The following is a 23,915-nucleotide window of genomic DNA, read 5'->3' on the forward strand; positions in this document are numbered from 1 at the left end:
TGGCCACTACAGTCAGCAACAAAGCTAGATTTGCACCCGCCAGGACAAGCGACTACGGGCGGGTGCAAACCTAGATTTGTTGCTGACTGTACCTATTCCTTCAGCGTTAAAGGAAGTTATACAAGTGTAAATTAAAAATTTATAACACCCCCGATAAGTGAAGATTACAGTAACTAGAAAAGAGCTGATAACTTTGAAACGGCTGAACCGATTTTCTTGGAACACTCTCGATCAAGCAACCTTTCAAACAAAAGAAACTAAATTATCGGTTCATTAGTTTAGGAGCTACGATGCCACAGACAGATACACACGTCAAACTTATAACACCCCTCTTTTTAGGTCGGGGGTTAAAAATTTTAGGGTCTAATAGAGACCGAAGTCTTAACAACTTGGCTATTAGCGAATTAATATACGGAGTTGGAAATAGGCCATAGCGTCCTCAACCAAGATTCGTTAGTGTGTAATCCCCTTTATTCAGGAGCTCTCTGAATATATTTACTTGTTACTCGAAACAGTGTTGAATCGTAAAATCTGATACCGGACGCGGCGCGCCCGCATTAATTGACTATCCGATACTGTGGTGGGAATTTAGTACCGTACGAGTTTTCAATGCATATGCCGGCCAGTTTTATTCATTGTTGTGATAAAACATCACTATTATCATCACGTCATATCACACTAATATTATAAAGGCGAAAGTTTGTGTGTATGTGTGTATGTGTGTGTGTGTATGTGTGTATGTGTGTGTATGTTTGTTACTCCTTCACGCAAAAACCACTTGACGGTTTTGGCTGAAATTCAGAATGGAGATAGGTAATATCCTGGATTAGCACATAGGCTACTTTTATCCCGGAAAATCAAAGAGTTCTCACGGGCTTTTGAATAACCTAAATCCACGCGGACGAAGTCGCGGGCGTCAGCTAGTCAGTTATAAAGCAAGCAATCGTAGTGTCATTGTCATATATTTTTTTGAAAGAATATTAGCCATGCTAAATCGTGACTAATATTCCCCTTTCCCCTCCAACTAAGCCTAAAGCTTGTGCTAGGAGTAGGTACGACAATAGTGCAACGGGTGGGGTTTGAACCGCTGACCTTTCAGAAATCAGGCCTCAAAGTTTAAAAGTTTAAGGGTGTCTGGCAAGTGGTGGCCACGATACTAAGTATCTGGCAAGGCATGATGTGATTTCTAATACTATTCCTAAGGGTATAAAAAAACTAGACTTTATTCTTTGAGGTATGATTTTTTACACCTTTATTACTTGTTTATTTCCCAAAGCCACCATGATCCAAAACTTCATAGTCGCCGATCGTTCCTCCCTGTGTTGGGGACAATATGCAGAGCAGCTTTTATAAAATGAGGAATGTCTGGCACGCGCTGGCTCTTATTCCATTATCACACTATCACACTAATATTATAAAGGCGAAAGTTTGTATGTGTGTGTGTGTGTATGTTTGTTTCTCCTTCACGCAAAAACTACTGGACAGATTTGGCTGAAATTTGGAATGAAGATAGATAATATCCTGGATTAGCACATAGGCTACTTTTTATCCCGGAAAATCAAAGAGTTCCCACGGGATTTCGAAAAACCTAAATCCACGCGGGCGAAGTCGCGGGTATCGGCTACTTATTTATATTCTACTTATTGCAGTATTGTTTTTTGTCTTGTCGATAAAATAAAAGTAACATAAAACTCGAAATAAATATAGAATTTCTATAAATTCGGCCTTGTTCCTTGTCCACATTACAAAAGGAACCTCCGTGAAAAATTTCAGCTTTTACAAAATAACGAAGGTCTGGCACGTGCTGGCTCTTAGAACGCTGGGCTTTCACCGCTTTTTCTAATAATACCTAATGTTATCTCTTTACTCTAACAAAGCAAAATGTAGAACTATACCTACAAATTACTTCAACTACAAGTCATTAAGGACGCTGCAAGCAAAATGCATTGTGTAGACGCCCAAGTCACTGTGGTGGGCGGAAGTTAACAATGTTAGTATGGCCGGATGTGACCAACTTCTTGCTAGATTACAGAGATGTATAAGATAACAGAGGAACTGTTCGGACTTCGAAGGGGACACTATGTTTTAATTACTAGAGTGAACTTTGAAATACCTAATTTCGAGTCACTAGATTATTAGGTCCTATATTGAAATCCAGATATATTTCTTTCACGTAATCCTTTTTTTGACGGCCTCCCTGGCGCAATGGTAAGGCGCTGTGGTCTTATTAGTAGAAGATCTCGGGTTCGAATCCCGGCAAAGGTTCGGGGTTTTATAATTTCTAAATTTCTAAAGAAACCAAAAATTTTATTAGTGGATTATTTTATTTATCATTATTATTTATATTATTTATAATTGATGCTTTTTTCATACCCCGATAACCATTTCGACCTATCGCGCACTATATTTAGGTCTACGTAAGATCATCGACCTCTTGCGTAAGATTTTTTAGATTTTTAAAATCCTGTGGGTACTCAATCCTATAGATCAGTGAAGCAAACAAGCTCAACTTTTAATAGCAAAGTTAACTGCACAAGCGATAAAACTAATCGTTCAAACGTCTCTTTAGAATGAAAAGCTATCGTAGCCCACTGAGACTAAAGAACTTAGAATATTGTGTTATTGGAAAACCAACTCACACCAATATTATACTCTCGCATATTTGTCTTAATATTTGTTTAATCATTAACCCCCGACCCAAAAAGGGGGGTGTTATAAGTTTGACGTGTGTATCTGTGTGTCTGTGTATCTGTGTATCTGTCTGTGGCATCGTAGCGCCTAAACGAATGAACCGATTTTAATTTAGTTTTTTTTTGTTTGAAAGGTGGCTCGATCGAGAGTGTTCCTGGCTGTAATCCAAGAAAATCGGTTCAGCCGTTTGAAAGTTATCAGCTCTTTTCTAGTTACTGTAACCTTCACAGGTCGGGGGTGTTGAAAATTTTTAATTTACACTTGTTTTCTTTTGTTCACAGGCTCGAGTCTAGCAGAACTTCAGAGTGGCGTAAAAACTACCACCAGCTACATGAGTCTACTACTCACAACTCTTCTATTCCTCATCGCCACCCAGCACGGAGCAAGGTGACCTCTTTAGAGCAGACTTATCTATTTGGAAAGGCTAGATAACGCAAGAATTTCCCAGGGAGCAAATTAATGTTAATAAATCCTCGTCAAAATTCGGATGAGCGTATTTCAACTTCATGAAGAGAATATTAGAATTATAAACAAGCTTAGCGTCCTTTCAGACGTGCCACAACCATAACTATATATCTGCTAAAATGTCGTCACAAAATTGTATGAAGATTACGCATCTTATGTATGAAACAAAAAGCTTAATTTGCTATAATATACTAAAATAAAGCAATTTGTATGGTATAATGGATGCAAGAATTTGCAGAAAAAGCAAACACCACAATAATTACAAAGCAATTGCGCAATGTAAGGTCTACATATCTTACGGATGCTTCGGTGTCAATTGTGTTAACTTTGTTTTGGAGGTTTTGTGTGATGTTGCGTCAGGGTGGTAGTGCGTCTTGCTTGTTTTGGGCTTGCCTTTCTCACAAGTTTAGCTGTGGGACGCGCATCGATGGCAACCACTGAAACGCGCCGACGCGCGACAGCAGCAGCCTGTCGTCGACCAAGTCGTCTGTATGAACGTTACGTCTTACGTTCATACGACCACCCTGCTCCACGAGATTTTGTTGCAATGTGGTCCGTATAAATAAACACTTAAATGGCATCAAATTTATCGAATGGAGGTCATTTCAAGTTTTGATGAACGCTTTCACGAACGAAACTCACCTACTCGTGGAAGTTTTAACATTTATCAAATATTAAATGATGTCTTGAAAATTGCCGCGAATTAATTTTAATGCTTGCATTAGCTACGAGTACTTCCGGGACTTCTGAAATTGATGACAGCAATTAACACTAATGTACGTTTTAGTAACAAGAGCAGTGTTACGAAATTATACCTATTTAGGATAGGTACTTACATCTAATTGCACCTACTATTTAGTGTAAAAGACCTCCCAAATCAAGATGTTACCTAACTTTATCATTATTTAAAATACATTGTTATTATATTTAATTAATTTTTCTGACTTTGGAAATACGCTTAGTTTTAAATAAACAAAACTTTATTTTTATAGCAAAAGTATTAATCTTATGCTAGTAATTTTAGGTATTTTTAAACGCAATTATTTCGAATCAACGTTAAAATAGAATAATAGTATAATTATTTGTTTGAAAAGACCTATCATCTCTGTAATTATAACTTTGCTGCTAAAATGTAATAATCAGATCTTCATATAGACTTAAATATTTTATGTTTGATTATAAGTTCGTTTCAAATAAAATATTATCACTATTGTAACATATCAAATCAATTCTAGCTAGGTAAAACATGTTGCATAATCTGGACTCATCTTTAGATAGCAATTTGCTTTTTAAAAAGAACCAAATTAAGTAGGTAACTTTCCTGACTAAATTTTGAACGTGGGGTTATTTATACCCAAGTCAAAAAAAATAGCATAGAATTTAGCATTTTCTCATTTAATGATAATGAAGCCAGCTCCACGAGCGCATTTTGTCGTCAAGGTAAACATGCAGAAGCGTTGTTCAAACTCCAAACTTCACCACTTTAAGAGGGCTCTCTTCGTCACTCGTTTCATACAATCGTAGTTCCAATTTCATTCAAATATTAAGCAACCAAAGTCCATGAAATTTTGCAGACATATTCTAGAAACTAATATCAATGTCTGTGGTTTTTAACCCCCGACCCAAAAAGAGGGGTGTTATAAGTTTGACGTGTGTATCTGTGTATCTGTGTGTCTGTGTATCTGTGTATCTGTGTATCTGTCTGTGGCATCGTAGCGCCTTAACGAATGAACCGATTTTAATTTAGTTTTTTTTGTTTGAAAGGTGGCTTGATCGAGAGTGTTCTTAGCTATAATCTAAAAAAATTGGTTCAGCCGTTTAAGAGTTATCAGCTCTTTTCTAGTTTTCTTGTAGAAAAGAAGGTTAGATAACCGTTAGGTTCATAATATTATGTCAATAGACAAATGTCAAGCTGTCGAGATGGACGTTGCCTAAATACATAATTATTTATTTGAAAATGATGTTTTGGAAAACTCAAATACTTTGGATCGTCGGGGGTGTTATAAATTTTTAATTTACACTTGTCTAAATTTCTGTTAAAATATTCGGTTTCGAAGTTACGCGGTCTTAAAAATTTTCATACAAATCTTTGAGCCCCTGTAATTTTTAAACTACATATTTTTAGAAAAATCTAAAACACACACAGATGTTAGTTTCTAGAATATGTCTGCAAAATTTCATGGACTTTGGTTGCTTAATATTCAAATGAAATTGGAACTACGATTGTATGAAACGAGTGACGGAGAGAGCCCTGTTAAGTGTTTACACCACTCCCCCTAACCTAATTAACTATAGCGCTCCATCACTGCAGTAATTCTAAACTGTGGCTTTGTTTTTTTTTTAGATTCTAGAGAAAAGCTTAATGGATGGTTACTAAAATAAATGTAACTGACTTTTTTAAGGGTTGATTGCCGCAAAAGAAAAATAAGCAACCCTTAGCCCTAATTCGCACGAGCGTTAAAATTGTTGCATTAAAACCCGGCGTTGCGCCGAAAATACAAAGTGCACGTTAAAAAGCGTTGACGTGTGAACAGATGCTTGGGAATGCATTTGTTCTATTTGAACGCTTTTTTAACGGACGTTAAAAAAGCTCTCGTACGAATGAGGACTTATAGGATCGATTCGTTGGCCGTCTGTCGTCTTTGGTATCAAGTTATAACTACGGTCCCTTGGAGCTATTAAAATCAAGCTTTTAAGTCAAGGCAATCAGAAAATACACGTAGGTATTGGCACACGCATCAAATATTATTGATATAAATAATATCAAATCAAATTAAAATCTGTCAAAATGTTAAAATTCGTCAGTTAAAGTGGTAAATTAGAAGGAAATATTATTTCATTTGATTGTGCTTGTTACAACGTTGTAACATTCCAAAATAATGATCCTGTAACATGAAAGTTCCCGATTTATGCCTAAGATAGAGCCTAGCCTATAAAACTTGCTTGTCCAGTATTTCAGAAGCTAATAATCCTTACAAAGTAGTCGTAATACGACTTCTGCCGTCCAGGGCTCTCCACTGAAGAGAATATTTGTATAAAATGTACAGTTGTAACATATCGGTAGAATATACAACAGCTAGGTAGGTATCAAGTAAGGGCTTGGACAAACTGGTGTGTGTTTTGCATAATATGATAAGTACTAAGTAGGTACAATGCCATTATGAGATGCATACGTTATGCACGTGGTTACAGTTTGTCTTTGCCTTAACAGGGCTCTCTCCGTCATTACTCCATACAATGGTAGTTCCAATTTCATTTGAATATTAAGCAACCAAAGTCCATGAAATTTGGCAGACATATTCTAGAAACTAATATCTGTGCCTGTGGTGTTTTAGATTTTTCTAAAAAATATGTAGTTTTAAAATTACAGGGGCTCAAAGATTTGTATGTGAATTTTTAAGACCGCGTAACTTTTAAACCGAATATTTATTGCTTGATATTCAAATGAAATTGGAACTACGTTTGTATGGAGCGACGGAGAGACCCCTCTTAATGTTAACTAATTCATTTAGATTTTATTTCGCAGAACTTTTGTCGTTATAATATGGCTTAGCTTTGCCCTATTTTATATGAGAATAAGCTCATATCACTCTGTCATCGATCAGAGACGTGGTTAGAAAATGTGACAGCCATAAGAGTCATACGGTAAAATTAGTGCAAAATTATTTATTTTACTGTACATAAAATTATTATAATGTTGTTATTAATAATAATCTAAGTACTTAGATATTATGGCAGAATGTTAATGCATCTAAAAATATTTTGTAGATTAATTATTTATTTGACAAGTATTTTATCTATTTCTACAATTTTCATGTGTTTATTTTGGCATTTTAAATATCTAAGCATACATATCAAAATATACAATTTTACTTAAAAGCACTTACTATTCTAGTTTTATAATCTAGCACTATACAATCTTCGGTCACAGTAGGTAGCACTATGATTTAAAAAAACCTTCAATTTTTTTATTTTGGTTTCAGTTGAATGAATGGTTTTACGGCATATTTTTAAGTTAGCAAGATGAACATCACAGATAAATATTTCAAAACATCATAAAAACTTAATTTTGTCTCTAAATAGCTGTTTCCCTCCTGACTCATCATACTCCTCCTGACCTGATCATAGATCATAAAACTGGCCAACTTTGAGGCTGAAAATTTATTTCGCTTTTTCTTCATATAAATTCATTTTGTAGTTAGGAAAAAATAGTAAAATATTTTCTTTGTGAGGCTCGTAATCACGTACGTAAAAATAATCCGGCTAAGCAAATAGTCAGTTGACGACACGTCTTCGACACGACAGAAAATTATAAAATAATCGTGTGCACGCTTGCATGTTGATAAAGTTGAGATTTACATCATATCATGCCGTAATATAAAATTGACTGATACGTTTACTTTAATCTTATTACTCTCAGAGATATTTTCATCATTATAGCAATAACTGAATATATTTAGGAGTAAGAATAAAAAAAAATTGTTTCCTAATTTAACCGACCACACTCGTCATGTAAGTATGTATGTTTATTACTTCAAAAATTAACAATGCATCATACTCACATTTTATCCGGCAAAAGTATTAATTGCCAACGACAAGACTCGCTAACTAAATAGTTCCGCAGCAATGTAAATTGATTGAGCCTAGATGTCGTATCCAAGTTGTCAGATTTATCGTACAATGTAAAAAGTATCGAGACTGAATTACTGAGGCGAAGCCAAACCAACTTAGGCAAGGCACACACGTGCAACATGGCAAAGGTAATCTAATATTACGTTTTGCTGTACAGACTACAAATTCAGTTTCCGTAGAATTCTATAAAAAAATGATAGAAATAGTATTAACTGTCTACTATTGTCTATTTTTGGGTTGTAAAGTTTGGCTTGGTAAAGGTAGCAGACGGACAAACACACAGAAAGACAAGAAGACAAACTTTCGCTTTTATGACATTAGTATGAATGTCAGTTTTGAATTTAGAAAACAAAACCAATTTATTTTTAGTTGTTGTTGAGCAAAAAGCTCACGTTCCTTTGCCACTTCTATACATATTTTGGATTCTGTGACATTTTCCTTTAAGTATTTTTTGTTGTGGTCTGAACTAGGAGTTGTGTAGAAATAGTGGGTTGGTGAAAGAAATATTTTTTTATTTTTTTTATTTAATAGGAAGCCAACGGTATACAAAGAAAAGTAATTATGACGACTTATATAAACTTAGGACTATCAATGTATACTCACTTACAGGCTAACTCAACATGCTTAATCTAAAACTTCTAAATAGTAAAACTTAACCTAAGACATTCCTTGCATAAATTCTATAATATTTGGCACGAAGTGGCAAATATATAGCGAGCGAGCAATTGAGGAAAAAGATTTTGTTTGCTAACGAAACTTCAAGGTTTCGTTCTTGGCACAATAAAGGAAACTTAACCTTCTACCTTTATTAGGTACTTCTTATTTACTTTAGCTATTGAATTGATTTTGATAAAATTTTCTTTTTTAACCCCCATCGGAAAAACAAGGTAGTTTAAGGTTTGATCCCTTTATCGGTAGATAGCTGATATGGGTGTCTCTCAGTATGTAGATAATATCTGTTTGTGGTACCGTAGCCCTTGAATAGATGGGACGAATACCAGCTGAAATCAATAAATCAGTCTATCTGAAATCTTTCGATGAGTTTCTTAGCAACGTTGTTATTTAGTCAAAAAAGGTGTCGTCTCCTTTGAAAAGTAACTTATCGACATATTAAATAGATAGATTGATTGTTAATAATTTTGGCCTTTAAAGATGATACTTCTTCAGTAAAAGGCACAGATATACAAAACTAATCTGAATGTTCGTCTTTGCTACCTCAGTGTGTCCCTCCTTAACTCAAATTAAGGACAATCTATTATTTATAGGTAATAATGATTGAAGGCATATGGAAAGGACATGTACAGCCAACAAATTAATTAAAATTAAAAAGATTTACGCGATAACAATCCTTATACTTTAAGTAATAACGATCAAATTTCAGTCTCCAATTTTACTTCCCATACGGTGGCTATACGAATGTTTATAGGCGGACGATCAAGAATTTCGGGTGTATGTTAGAGAGTAGAGTACTTCATTAGGCTTTTGATCAGAGAAAACAGATTATTCTCGTATGTTTTGATCTGACGCTATCAAAGTGTATATGTGGTATCGTAAATTTCGGAAATAAAGCTTGGAAATGGTGATTGTAACTCGAACAAGTGTAAATTAAAAATTTACAACACCCCCGACAAGTGAAGGTTACAGTAACTAGAAAAGAGCTGATAACTTTCAAACGGCTGAACCGATTTTCTTGGATTATATCTAAGAACACTCTCGATCAAGCCACCTTTTAAACGAAAAAAAACTGAATTCAAATCGGTTCATTAGTTTAGGAGCTACGATGCCACAGACAGATACACCCTCTTTTTGGGTCGGGGGTTAAATACATTGAATACAATGACCTACGAGTATATTTACCTACTACCTACTGAGCACTAGACGGGTCATTCCGAAGAAATAATGTTGTGGACTCCAATTACTTTTGCTTGCAACTTGAAAGGCCAGTGTGTGATATTATAATAATTATGATAGCTTCAAATCATAGAATGCGATTTTTGCTCGGAATGACCCATCTAGCGCATACGAGTAACATAGTGGTCGGTCGTTGATACAATACTTAACTTATTCTTTACTAGACCCACCCCAGCTTCTTTGGATTTCCTGAAAAATTCTCTTCTAGTGGAGGTCTAGTATTATAGAATACATATACAGAAATCCTACACACGAAACTTCAAAATTACTATCCCAGTAGTTTGGGGGATTCAGTGATATAATATAGATTTAATTGTAAAGATTTAAACCTGTGTTCAGTTTATAGCGATGATTAAAATAATATTCCTTCTTCATTGCATCTATTTTATTAACCCCCGACCCAAAAAGAGGGGTGTTATAAGTTTGACGTGTGTATCTGTGTATCTGTGTATCTGTGTATCTGTGTATCTGTCTGTGGCCTCGTAGCGCCTAAACGAATGGACCGATTTTAATTTAGTTTTTTTTCGTATGCTTATATTTTTCCTTGCTTTTCATTTTTCCTAGACTATGTTATTAATATTATGTTATTTGAGGGAAGATAATATGTTACGCCTGCGTTATCAGGTGTTTTGTTTCCAAGCACTTGTGTGTTTCGTTTTACGTTAGCATTATTATAAGTACTACATATCTATGATAAGTACTTAAAGTTTATGAAAAAAACTATCTATATCTTAAAATAAATTTGTTTCACTGCATTTCTACTTTGAACTATTTTTATATATTTTATACTGTATTTTTCCTTTTTGTTTGTAAACAACTTAGTCGTTTTACTCTTAATGCACGTTATTTTTAACCCCCGACCCAAAAAGTGTTACAAGCGACAGTAAAGTTATGGGGTGTTATCAGTTTGACGTGTGTATCTGTCTGTGGCATCGTAGCTCCTAAAATAATGAACCGATTTTAATTTAGTTTTTTTAGTTTGAAAGCTTTTTGAAAGGTGGCTTGATCGAGAGTGTTCTAAGCTATAATCCTAGAAAATCGGTTCAGCCGTTTGAAAGTTATCAGCTCTTTTCTAGTTACTGTAACCTTCACTTATCGGGGCTGTTATAACTTTTTAATTTACACTTGTCAAGGACTAGGTATATTTGTACATGTAAACATATTGAAAAGCATTTTCTATCAACTTCACCTGTAATATATTGTAAAATTGCACATTCATACTTGTAATAGTTGTTATATTGTTAGATAGTATGTGTAGGTATGATAAAGAATTTTATAGAATATCAAAAACATAAAATTAATCACAATGTTATAGATATAATTATTTGTATCAAATAAAATTTTCGTTATTTTTCATATTTTATTTATGTGCCTTGTTTTATACATATTATGGAGCTAGAAATATTGTTAAATTAGATATACTACTTATAATTCATTCGAGTCAATTTTTTTTTGTAAATAGTACCTGAATTGTAAATTGATTATAATTTATGAGTCAATGATGAGTCACTTTTTAGTGACCCATCATTGTCTCATAAATCGTAAATAATTTACAACATTCTTATTGGTCAGATACCAATAAGATATGTAAATTATTTTTACTCATCTCAGGGGTGGATCTAGAAAATATGACATCTTGAGTCATAATTTTGCCAACGCGAATGAATTATAATTAAATATTTTAAATTCAAAATATAGGTTAAAATTATAAAATTACATATCGGTGCTTTTGTTGACCGTGCTACGGTTGTAATGTAATAATAATAATAATATAATATTACATAATATAATATTAACAATAATTTATAAATGTACAATATTGTGATAAAATAAGAACGGGTTTTAATAAAATATTTACAAATTACAATTTGGTATTTTTTTCTCTTTTCCTGTAATAATACTCTTGCTTATTTCGTTTTCCTTGTAAAATTGTCTTGTTTCGAAATCCTCAGTAAGCCTCGTGTGTACAATTGGGGCTTCCGAAAATATCTAAATACATATTTATGGAAGTGAATTTTGAATATTTCCATATTTTAACATACAAAAGTGCGTTCTCTACATACTTTCAAGATATTTTTTTTTCTCTTTAGGAAAAATTGAGATATTTAAAATAAGATAAAAATTGAAATTAATGAAAAAATTGAGAGATTTACCTACTCTATCATAACAACAAGCTCTGCAGTTAAAGATTTTAAATATATGACTAAAAGGAGATGCCCATGGATTTAGGTTTTCGCAAATTCCGTGGGAACTCTTTGATTTTCCCATTCAAATAAAAACCTAAATTTATCACTCTTCGTTTTGATTAACTTTTTTTTTTTTTTTTTCTCTCGTCTGGCTTTTTACACTGATTAGCCAATGTCAAATGTGTAGTTATTTACAAGTTAGGAAAACTATAATATGTATAAGTATGGACTTCGTCTGTGCTGGCGCCCGCCGACATACACGCGGCGCCCCTTTAGAGCGCTTCTCAGTCAGTTCCTCGGTCAGTTCCACCACCAATAAACACCAGCGGGACACAAAAACCGGCCACTTCTAACAAAAAAACACTCAAAAAGTCACAACACGCGCGCCAACAAACGCCACCACAGACAAAGTCCTTTGATTAACTTGTATATTAGGTAAAGATAACTTTAATGACAATTAGGGCTAATTCGCACGAGAGCTTTTTTAACGTCCGTTAAAAAAGCGTTCAAATAGAATACATGCATTCCCAAGTATCTGTTCACACGACAACGCTTTTTTAACGCGTAGGTACAACGTTAATACCCGCCAACGCCGCGCCGGGTTTTAAGAGGGCTCTCTCCGTCACTCGTTTCATACAATCGTAGTTCCAATTTCATTTGAATATTAAGCAACTAAAGTCCATGAAATTTTGCAGACATATTCTAGAAACTAATATCTATGTCTGTGGTTTTCCAGATTTCTGTTAAAATATTCGGTTTCAAAGTTACGCGGTCTTAAAAAATTTCATACAAATCTCTGAGCCCCTGTAATTTTAAAACTTCATATTTTTAGAAAAATCTAAAACACCACAGACACAGATATTAGTTTTTAGAAAATGTCTGCAAAATTTCATGGACTTTTGTTGCTTAATATTCAAATGAAATTGGAACTACGATTGTATGAAACGAGTGACGGAGAGAGCCCTGTTAACGCAACGCTTTTATAACGCCCGTGCGAATTAGGGCTTACTCGTCAAACTAATATTATCACTACACATTTTCTGTCAATCAGTCTAAAATAACCCAAAATAGACGCTTTACATGCGAATAAATTAGTCAACAAAAAATTAGCAATCGAAAAAAAACCTTTATTTGGGAACATAATCATATTTTTCTGTATTTTCAAACGTTGAAACAATATTCAAAAGGAAATAACAGCTGTGGGTAAAGCAATTTTATCAACAATAATGCTTTCCCCGATGCTAAGGTCAACTTTCACGCCAAAGGTTTTAATAAAAACTTGCAAAAAGCTTGAACTCCCCTCCAGAGGGCAGTCGAGTGGAATAAATTTATGAAGGAATATTTCAAACGTTTCATTACACGATCCGTAGCTCGTCCGGGGTCGTTTCGTTTTCGTTAATAAAGTTTTAATTTCTTTCGTTGCAATCCCTCGCCGTTTCCCATTGTTTTTGTGCCCTGTGTTTTGCTTTTTTGTCATTTCCATAAGGAAATGCAGTTTTGAAATTGCTTTTCGTCCTGTTATGAAAATAATGAAGATGGATTGGTTTTCTTTCATTATGGGTACACCCACAATGTTGAACTATATTATCGAGTTAGCCAAATGTTTATATGTCAGAAAAACAATTTTAGAAACATAATATTAATCCTCACTCATCCTCTAAGATGAGGTAAAGTTGCCATTAAACTAAATTATTAGTAGGTATTTGTAGAAGGACTATTGCAAACAGAAGTTGAGTCCTATGAAGCTGCCAAAATAAGTATGACACTCGACATTATAGTATGGTAAGCAAAATCGAGTTGCAACCAGCAAAAATTTTCGTTCAGAATAATTAAATGGGTACTTATTTCTTGTGCGTAACACAGAGTACTCATAGACTCGTAAAAGATGCCTTTTCCTTCATAACTTTGTTGGTTTATATTCTGCCCTTTGTTATATAATTGCCTCGCTTGAAGCTCAGTTACCAATTCGGTGTATAAAAAAAAACCATTCACCAAATTGGTAATGGAGAGGTATGAAAGTTGAAATCAGCTTGAGAAAATTGACACAAAAAATATTGATCGTATTTTGCGATCTAGTTCATAAGAGTTATGCATATTTTTTGGCATATCAATGTCATTTTTTCAAGCTCCGTCCCTGACAAAAAATGAGCTGGTTTATCGGTCAACTTTGTTTTTTTTGTCAGCTCATTTTTTTTAAGTCCAAGTGCTTGAGTTTGACAAATTAAACTATTCACGAAGAAATTATAATCATTTTTTTTAGCAACAGTCAACATAAAGTCTTATTAAAAACGTTCAATTTCAAGCAATCTTCAATTTATTCAAACACCATTTCCGTTGGAATGTTTCAACCTCTTTTGCTATAAGCAAAGAGTTGGCCTCTTGAATTATGCAAAAGTTAACATTGTGTTCGAAAAGAAATCTTCCTTTTCTTCGACTGGTAAAGTGTTTTTGTAGTGAAATCCAATTCAAAGCTAGCGAATAGTTTATACGGTACTTAACAGGGCTCTCTCCGTCACTTACTCCATATAATCGTAATCCCAATTTCATTTGAATATTAAGCAACCAAAGTCCATGAAATTTTGCAGACATATTTTAGAAACTAATATCTGTGTCTGTGATGCTTTAGATTTTTCCAAAAAATATGTAGTTTTAAAATTACAGGGGCTCAAAGATTTGTATGTGAATTTTTAAGACCGCGTAACTTTGAAACCGAATATTTTAACGGAAATCTGGAAAACCACAGGATATTAGTTCCCGGACCGTTTCTACCAAATTCCATTGCGTATGATTGGTTAGTATGCCAATGAGAGAAGAACTACGTTTGTATGGAGCGAGTGACGGAGAGACCCCTCTTAAGCGGGGTACGTCCGTATTCTACAATAAATACTAGCAATTTTGCTCTTCCCCTTATTTATTTCTACCCCATATTTTCTCAATGAACCAATTTAGGAATTGATTCTTTCACGAAAAACCCTAAATCTACCTGGTGCATTCGTATGCAGCAGGTAGATTTTCTTAGCAATTTCTTTATTCCACCATAATTTCTAAATGCCTGAACAGATTTGGATGTATCAGGTATCGTTAGCATTCTTATATCATTTCGAGTGGCATTGGCTATGAATTTTTTGAAAAATAATAATAATTATATAATGAAAAATCAATCATGTATGCCCAAGAGTTCTCCATAATGTTCCAAAAGGTGGGTGAAGTTTGCCAATCCTCTCTGGCCAGCGTAGAAGACTATGTACTTAACACTTCTCATTTTGAGTGGAGACCCGTACTCAGTAGTGGACCGGCGATGGCTTGATCATGATGATAAGGAGGGTTTGCTTCTCGAATAATATGACATCTTTCAAGCTATATTTTTCGCGACAGTGCAGTCGCCACTATGTCGAAATCTCGCAATTTATGGCATTAAAGAGGCAATTTGAAACTAAATTGCGACCAGCCTTGAGGAAAATTTACACCTAAATCACGTGTTTATTGCATACAGAATTTCAATGAGGACCACTTTAGTCCTCGTACACATGGCAATAGCACTGCTCGTTTATTTACAGGATAAATCTTACCGAATACGTAGTGGCACATTTATAGTACACGACAGGTCGAGATGGCAATCGAGATTGATTAATTGATTGATGGGGACGCCCCGCACACCTGCACAGCATCCGTGCTAACCCGGTGCGGGCGAGCGCGGGTGACGTGCAGGTGTGCGGGGCGTCCGTCCCCTCATACCTCGATTACCATCTCTACCTCTCGCAAACAGTACATTGGGTTAGATTTCACCATTTCACCATTCACACGGTCAAAGCTGTGTACGTTTTTTTGCAGTACAAACAGCGTGTTCTTATCGTGTGCATCTAATTATAATGACTATTTTTGCCCCTACGTATTCGGCAAAAAAACGTGTGGTATAAATACAGTGTCAAGAGTCAAATAAGGTCCTTTGGCTACCTTGTTATCTAGGGGCTAGCTTGTCAAGTTAATGCGCCAAAAATTCCCCTTACCTACACACAGCCACTTACCACCAGGGGAAATCGCAGTTAAGCCGTACTGCCGTCCTAACGAAGAGAGCAATAACTAGGTTTCGAATACTTTCGAGATATTCGCGGTTATGATTAGCTACTTACAAATCGTAATATTACATATAGCAGTTTTGATAACCAACAGAACCGAAACTACTGAAGATACAAAAAAGACGTCTAAGGCGAAAATGTAGAGCTCATTTTCCTGATTACGGGTATGGTCTTAAGTCAATTCGCCCAAAAACTCGACTTATTGCACTCTTTGTTAGGACGGCAGCGTAAGGGCTTGTAACGCAATAATAAGAAGAAGAAAAGTTAGGAAATTGACGTTGGCCCCGTGCATTGGAGAGCACGTAAAGTCGTTGTACCAGCTGCGCGTGATCTTTCTCCGGCAGTGTCGGATTGTCGTCCCATTGGACTATAAGAGTAAGGGAATAGAAAGTGCATCTGTAGGAATAACGAATGAAAAAATATATTTTTACTATACACCACAAAATTAGTACAGAAGACTTATACAAAGCAAGACAGAAATATAAGCAGGTGTACAATTTGGCGGCCTTATCGCTACCTAGCGATCTCTTCCAGGCAACCAAAGTGGTACAAAGGACATAGCTTTATAATATTAAAGGTAGGTGGTGCACGTATTATTAACCCCCGTCCCAAAAAGAGGGGTGTTATAAGTTTGAGGTGTGTATCTGTGTATGTGTCTGTGGCATCGTAGCTCCTAAACTAATGAACCGATTTTAATTTAGTTTTTTTTTTGAAAGGTGGCTTGATCGAAAGTGGCATGTTCTTAGCTATTCCAAGAAAATCGGTTTAGCCGTTTGAAAGTTATTAATTAGCTCTTTTCTAGTTACTGTAACCTTCACTTGTCGGGGGTGTTATAAATTTTTAATTTACACCTGTATATACATTAACTTGTAATATTAGAATAACTAAATACATATATAAATAATATTATGTACTCACTATAATGTATCAAATGTATATATCACATGCACTATAATATCTCCGAAGTCGGTGGTGAGACTACGTAGAAATTGGCTGTCGTGGCTGAGTCCAAGGAACATTATTAAGGCCCTTCAAGCTCACGTCTCTCTTGTAATTGGAAGAGGTCCAACGTCCATTATGATTAGAGAGATACATTTAACACTCGAAAGCCTTACACAGTTTTGGGAAAAATGTCTTCGTATCTTTTTAGAATGCGCTAATAGCCTAAAATTTGAGATAATCGAGACGTTCGGCCTTCTATTCGTGAGGTTGGGGGTTCGATGCCGGGCAAGCACTTTTAACTTTTCAGAGTTACGAGTATGTCGGATCGAGCCGAGGATTGTTTAAGAATTGATGAAGGCAGGCGAAGATCCTTAGGGTCTGCTTCGATCACTAGGCGATCTTCAGACGTGTTAAGGACAATACTTCCGTTTACTGCATGTCACAACTACCAGCGTAACTAGGTAAACCTAACCTAACCTACCTAGACCGGCTCCTCCACCCCTTACACCGGTCCCAAACCAACCATCTAACCTAACCACCACAATAACAACTCGTTTAACCAACAGAACCACTTTAGGTAACCACTACTCTAAAACCTACAGTACGACAGACTATTCCTACTGAGAAGTGTCCTCGGCAACAACCGGACGAATAATGCCTCGCTACGCACAGCGTGTCTGATTTTATAGTCCAACGACGACAGTGGGGAGATGACGTAATGCTCAGTGAGCAAAGTATTGACAGCTAAAAGTCGGTACCGCCGACACGGCCATTCTGACCTGCGTACGTCCTCGTACGCTAAATGTCACAAAGCATGTGAGGACAAAACCATAACCACAAAGTCACTATACCGCTCGTCTATCCTGACTAGCAGTTAACTGTCAATGAACATCTTTCTCATTCTAAACCTGGACATCAATGTCCCCTCAACCACTCAACACTAGTGGACCGGACATCAGCGTCCCCTCAGTCAGTAAACCTCCGTAAACCAGAAACATTACAATAATTAACGTACAATGCTATTGGTTATGATTCTGACCATCACGGCTTTTTCTAGGGCTCTTTGGCTTGGCTAATTCATCACATCTCAACACTTAGGAAGTTGACACAACCAACCTAGGTTAAGAAATCACTTTCAACTGATCATCTGTCTAAAAATAGGCTAACACTGCGAGAAGAACCAAAACCTAATTACAAGAACTCATCTACTGACATGTCGCGACGCGAAAGTTAGTTGAACCGATTCTAAACTACAGTTCATATGATTAGAGCGCAATTGTTATTGCAACTCTTAATCAATCATTATTCAAAACGAATTTACCACTGGTTCGGAATGCCACAACCTAGCGAGAAGAACCAGCAAGAAACTCGGTGGCGTCTAACTGAGTAATTAATTTCTTGGTATCTAACTGAACTTAAAAACAAAATTTTTTTTTTTTTTTTTTTGGTTGTTGTTAAGGGTATGTGGTTAACTGTAACTGTGCGGTGTCTATGACAGTAAAACTCTTTTAACATCGTCGCGTCACGGCCATTCTGACGCGCGACCGTCCTCGGGAGCTAGCTGGTGACCGGTCCGTCCCCACCGTCCCTGATTCATGGATTGTCCGATATTGCTCGTGCGCGTTCGTGCTCGCCTTCGTAAATCAGCGCCGACATGGCCATTCTGACCACAGGTCGCCCTCGACCTGCCAAAGAAAAAAAAAGAACACAGTACCGTTGTACGAAACAGATTACGCACGGAAGCCCTCATCCTCGTTGGACACGACTAATAGTGAAAGTAAGGAGGCCCCTGTCCTCAACTTACGTCACAAAACACAAAAGTAAGGAGGCCCCTGTCCTCAACTTACGTCACAAAACACAAAAGTAAGGAGGCCCCTGTCCTCAACTTACGACACAAAACACAAAAGTAAGGAGGCCCCTGTCCTCAACTTACAAAACACAGAAGTAAGGAGGCCCCTGTCCTCAACTTACGTCACACACACAAACGTCACAAAACACAGAAGTAAGGAGGCCCCTGTCCTCAACTTACGTCACACACACAAACGTCACAAAACACAAAAGTAAGGAGGCCCCTGTCCTCAACTTACGTCACACACACAAAGCGGCAATATTAAGATTTTGAAAAAGTGCAGATTACCTGTAGCTTTCACCTCCTGGACTTGAATCAGATGTCCTTGTCTTTGTCACCATTAACCACTCGTTTCCAGATATTCCAAGCTTTGGTAATTGATTCACGTATCTCCAAGAGTTTTGGCTCGACCTTGCAACAAGCCAGCTATTTTCTTCGATGTGGTTAGGTGGAGCTGAAGAGGCTCCACGGTTCATCCCGCTTCTGATGTCGGATCGAGCCGAGGATTGTTTAAGAATTGATGAAGGCAGGCGAAGATCCTTAGGGTCTGCTTCGATCACTAGGCGATCTTCAGACGTGTTAAGGACAATACTTCCGTTTACTGCATGTCACAACTACCAGCGTAACTAGGTAAACCTAACCTAACCTACCTAGACCGGCTCCTCCACCCCTTACACCGGTCCCAAACCAACCATCTAACCTAACCACCACAATAACAACTCGTTTAACCAACAGAACCACTTTAGGTAACCACTACTCTAAAACCTACAGTACGACAGACTATTCCTACTGAGAAGTGTCCTCGGCAACAACCGGACGAATAATGCCTCGCTACGCACAGCGTGTCTGATTTTATAGTCCAACGACGACAGTGGGGAGATGACGTAATGCTCAGTGAGCAAAGTATTGACAGCTAAAAGTCGGTACCGCCGACAAGTATGTGTGTTTTAAGTAACTAATTAAATATCACTTGCTTGAAGAGGAGTCTCTCCGTTACTCGCTCCATACAAACGTAGTTCCAATTTCATTTCAATATTAAGCAACTAAAGTCCATGAAATTTTGCAGACATATTCTAGAAACTAATATCTATGCCTGTGGTTTTCCAGATTTCTGTTAAAATATTCGGTTTCAAAGTTACGCGGTCTTAAAAATTTACATACAAATCTTTGAACTCCTGTAATTTTAAAACTACATATTTTTAGAAAAATCTAAAACACAACAGGCACAGATATTAGTTTCTAGAATATATCTGCAAAATTTCATGGACTTCGGTTAATAATATTCAAATGAAATTGGAACTACGATTGTATGGAGTAAATGACGGAGCTCTTTTCTAGTTACTGTAACCTTCACTTGTCAGGGGTGTTATAAATTTTTAATTTACACTTGTAATATAAACAAGCACGCTCCACAGCAACCTCACCTCACCATTGCAGTTTCTCAGACATGATTGTCGTCAAGCGCAAGCCTATCTCACAATGAAAAAAAAATTGTATTTTTTAATCTCCGATCCGAAGTCCGTATCAGTAGTATAAGATCTAAGTATAATGTGTTTCAGCGGAGTTTCCTGCTGAAACAGCATTCAAGTTTTAAAGAACTTTAAAAGCAGCTTTGAGCTCTTGTAATCTTTTAATATAGGAATAAATTGTAAGTTCTACGAAGAGCTGAGCTGATTTTTATATGCAGACTCTTTTAACTTTAGTGCAGTGGGTAGGTAGTTAGGACTAAAAATAATCACTTCTGTTTTGTAACCATCCAAAATTCGAAATATTTTTATTCAATCAAACTTTTACAAGTACTTTTAAATAGTCAAAAGCATCTACCACTGGTTCGAAATGCCTTTTCTATCTAGAAGAACCAGCAAGAAACTCGGCGGAATCTTTTCAAAGATTTGATATACAAAATTATGCTATGTATAACCCCCCATCCACACACTGCTCTTCTCGCGCAAGCCGCACTAGGCCACTTACCTTGGCAACGCGATGGACGTCGAAACTGTGGGTGCGCGCTATTGCATACTACCGACAAAATAGGGAGCGCTGGGCGTGAACGAGAAACACGCGAGTAACGCGGCCACACTACGTCTCTGCCTCCGTTCCTCGCTCCTTCCCATACCACACGGGCATAGTGTGGACGGGGGGTAACAGTAATTGATGTCCCGCGCATTGTTATAATAAAATGACGAGTAAGTAGTGTTTTCTTTAAATTATTTCAATCCCAGTGAAATTGGCAACTCTCCAATGCCAACCTCAACATAGCACGTAATTTACGTTACGGAGCGGCCGCAAATTATCCGACTGTAGATACGTACCTTCTCAACTGGGACACATATTTGCTAATTAGCACTTGAATTTTGTACCGAGGCAAAGATCCTAAAATTTAAATATATTTTGATGACCTCCAACGCAGTGGTAAGCACTGTGGTCTTATTAGTGAAAGGTCCCGGGTTCGATTCCCGGCCGAGTTTGGAATTTTATAATTTCTAAATCTGATCTGGTGTATGATGCTGCATAGAAACCAAAGGAGTATAAGTTTAATGAAAACTGCCTTACTCCTTCCAAGTTAGCCCGCTCCCATCTTACGAGTAGACTGCATTATCACTTACCACCAGGTGAGATTACAGTCAAGGGCTTACTTGTATTTGGATAAAATATATGTTATTGTGGTCAAGCGTGTTCCTATAATAAATATTTTAAAAAAAAATTATTATCATAAACTTTTCGGATTTCTTTCCGCCCAACCGTATACAAAACAAAATGAGGCTTCAAATTGTTGTTCATGAATGTAAATCTTCAAAGTGCTTACAAAATTTCACGTACTAAATGCTTTGAGTAATTCAGGACCCATTGTGTTAGTAAAATCAACGAACTTCCAAAGGTTCGGGCGGTTTTGAAAGAAAACAACACTTAATTTTGGAAACCATTGTTCTGATGTAAATTTACGATCTTTGAAAACGCGACCTGAATTGTTTATTCGATAGAAATACCAGTTATAGTACGCGACAGGTAGAGATGGCAATAGGGGTATGTGGCGGGGGGACAACCCGCACACCCGTACGTCACTAACCGAGTGCGGGATTGCGCGGGGCTGTACGGGTGTGCGGGGCGTCTCCACCCCGATTGCCATCTCGACCTATCGTGTACTCAAGGTATGTAAAAACAAACATTTTGACGACCCCCTGGCGCAGGGCGCGCACTGCAGATGCTGTAAGTGGGAGGTCCCAGGTTCGATTCTCGGCATGGACATTTGGGAATTTATTATTTTTAAATTGTCTCTGGTTTGATTTAGTGGGAGGGTTCGGTCGTGGCTAGTTACCGCCCTATCGGCAAAGCCGTACCTCTAAGCAATTTGACGTTCCGGTTACCACTTCTAAGTTAGCCAGCCTCCATCTTAGACTGTGTCATCACTTACCACCGGGTGAGATTGCAGTCAAGCACTCACTTGGAATAAAAAGTTATTGGTTTTACTTTCATGAAAGTAATACTTAGAGTTGTGAAGTTGAGTTGGCAGTACATCCCTATGCCTAAAAAACCACGAAAAATCATATAAGTACCTAAGTATAATGGTCCTGCACCTGATCTTCTCCGGTCGTGTTGGATTGCCGTTCCACCAGCCTACGAGAGTGAGGGAATACACTTGCGTTCGTGGACACACTTCTGCACTCTAAGTTTATTAATTTTACCAATACGTACCGTACGTAATAAAGTCTTCACTTTTTCTGTCTTCATTTTCAGCAAATACCTACCCACATAAGCCACAATAAAAAGACACCCAAAATGCGTCGAGCCATAAAATCGAACCTCTATTATCTCAGACCTGCCTGACCCTAAGCAGCTATTTCATAACACGCTATGCTCGTCGTTGACTTCAGCGTCGAAACACATAAAAACCATTCCACATGATGACATAGTCACGAGCAGCTGAAATTCTGAAATGACCGAATTTCTTTGCCAAATCAGTGGTAAATTTACTTGACGATTCTGGTGATTTAAATAAAAAGAATAGAATATTCAGTTCAAACGCGTTAGAACATTAGATACAACTAATTTGCCAACGCGACGGTATCTAATTAGTAATTACTAATCAATTTACTGAATGAGTATACTTTAACATATTTAACTAAGATCTTAACACATCCACACTAGATTGTGCTATGAAAATTCGATCAAGAAAACTGACCCTGACTGACCGACTGACGGTGATTTTATTATACTTACCCGTTTTCAGCGCAACGTCAATGCGCTCAGATTTGGCGATGAATTTAATCATGGTGAAATGTTAATGTCTAGTAACAAAATAGTTTATTTATTTCATCGATTCGTCAGCGTTGTAACGAATTTTGCGGATGTAGAGAATAAGTGTATTGACCCCGAATCGTACAGCCTATCTACATCGTATTTCCATTTGCTTTCTGAGTAAATATCTGTTTAACATTTCGTTGAAACAACATTGTTAAAAGACTTGGTTTATCACAATACCTACTCTAACAATTGATGTGCCTATTAGAAAATTACTCTTACTGTTTACCTCTAATACGAGAATACTAGAAAACGTGGAATAATTTCTTCACTGCGAGTAAAATGATCTTGAATAATTATTATAAACTGCACAAATACTCTAGAGCACTATAAAATAAAATATAATAAAAATAATATCAATAATAAACAAAATATTTTACTTTTTAATTTAATACTTTTCTTAGTTTTAATTTACCTTTATGTTTATTTCTTACTTATGATGTAAGATTTTTTACACCCTTATTACCTGTTATCCTCACAGCCAACATGATCGAAACTTCATAGTCGCTGATCGTTCCTCCCTGTGTTGGAGACAATACACAGGGAAACTTTCAACTTTTATAAAATAACAAAGGTCTGGCACACCCTGGCTATCTCTCTCATCGTCTTTGGCATCTAGTCTGATCTAAGTTAGTTAGTCAAAAATATTCTGCATTTTTACGTTAAATGCCAACCAACATAATCTTTATGAAAGGCATAATAAATCTTTATACACATTTAATTTGGGTCTAATTTCACACGGTTGACATCGCAAAGAAATTAATTAAAAAGTGTACAAAAAAATGGGTAATTGTACAAACGGGCGGGTGGCTTTTATGAAAAACAGTCACGAAACGGTAAAATACATGGAGTTGTCATAATATT

At 36.5% G+C, this 23,915-nt stretch overlaps 1 protein-coding gene across 1 annotated transcript in view; it reads left to right on the forward strand.

The window, feature by feature from the left end:
• The window catches only part of LOC123876992, an 83,167-nt gene extending 79,771 nt beyond the window's left edge, over positions 1-3,396 (forward strand). Inside the window, exon 9 of the mRNA XM_045923469.1 lies at positions 2,973-3,396. Within this exon, the coding sequence (XP_045779425.1) occupies positions 2,973-3,082 (110 nt within the window). The 3' untranslated portion in view covers positions 3,083-3,396. The remainder of the gene's footprint in view (positions 1-2,972) is intronic.
• The last annotated feature ends 20,519 nt before the right edge of the window (positions 3,397-23,915 follow it).

This window comes from Maniola jurtina, chromosome 22 (assembly GCF_905333055.1).
Source record: "Maniola jurtina chromosome 22, ilManJurt1.1, whole genome shotgun sequence".
NCBI classification, from domain to species: Eukaryota; Metazoa; Arthropoda; class Insecta; order Lepidoptera; family Nymphalidae; genus Maniola; species Maniola jurtina.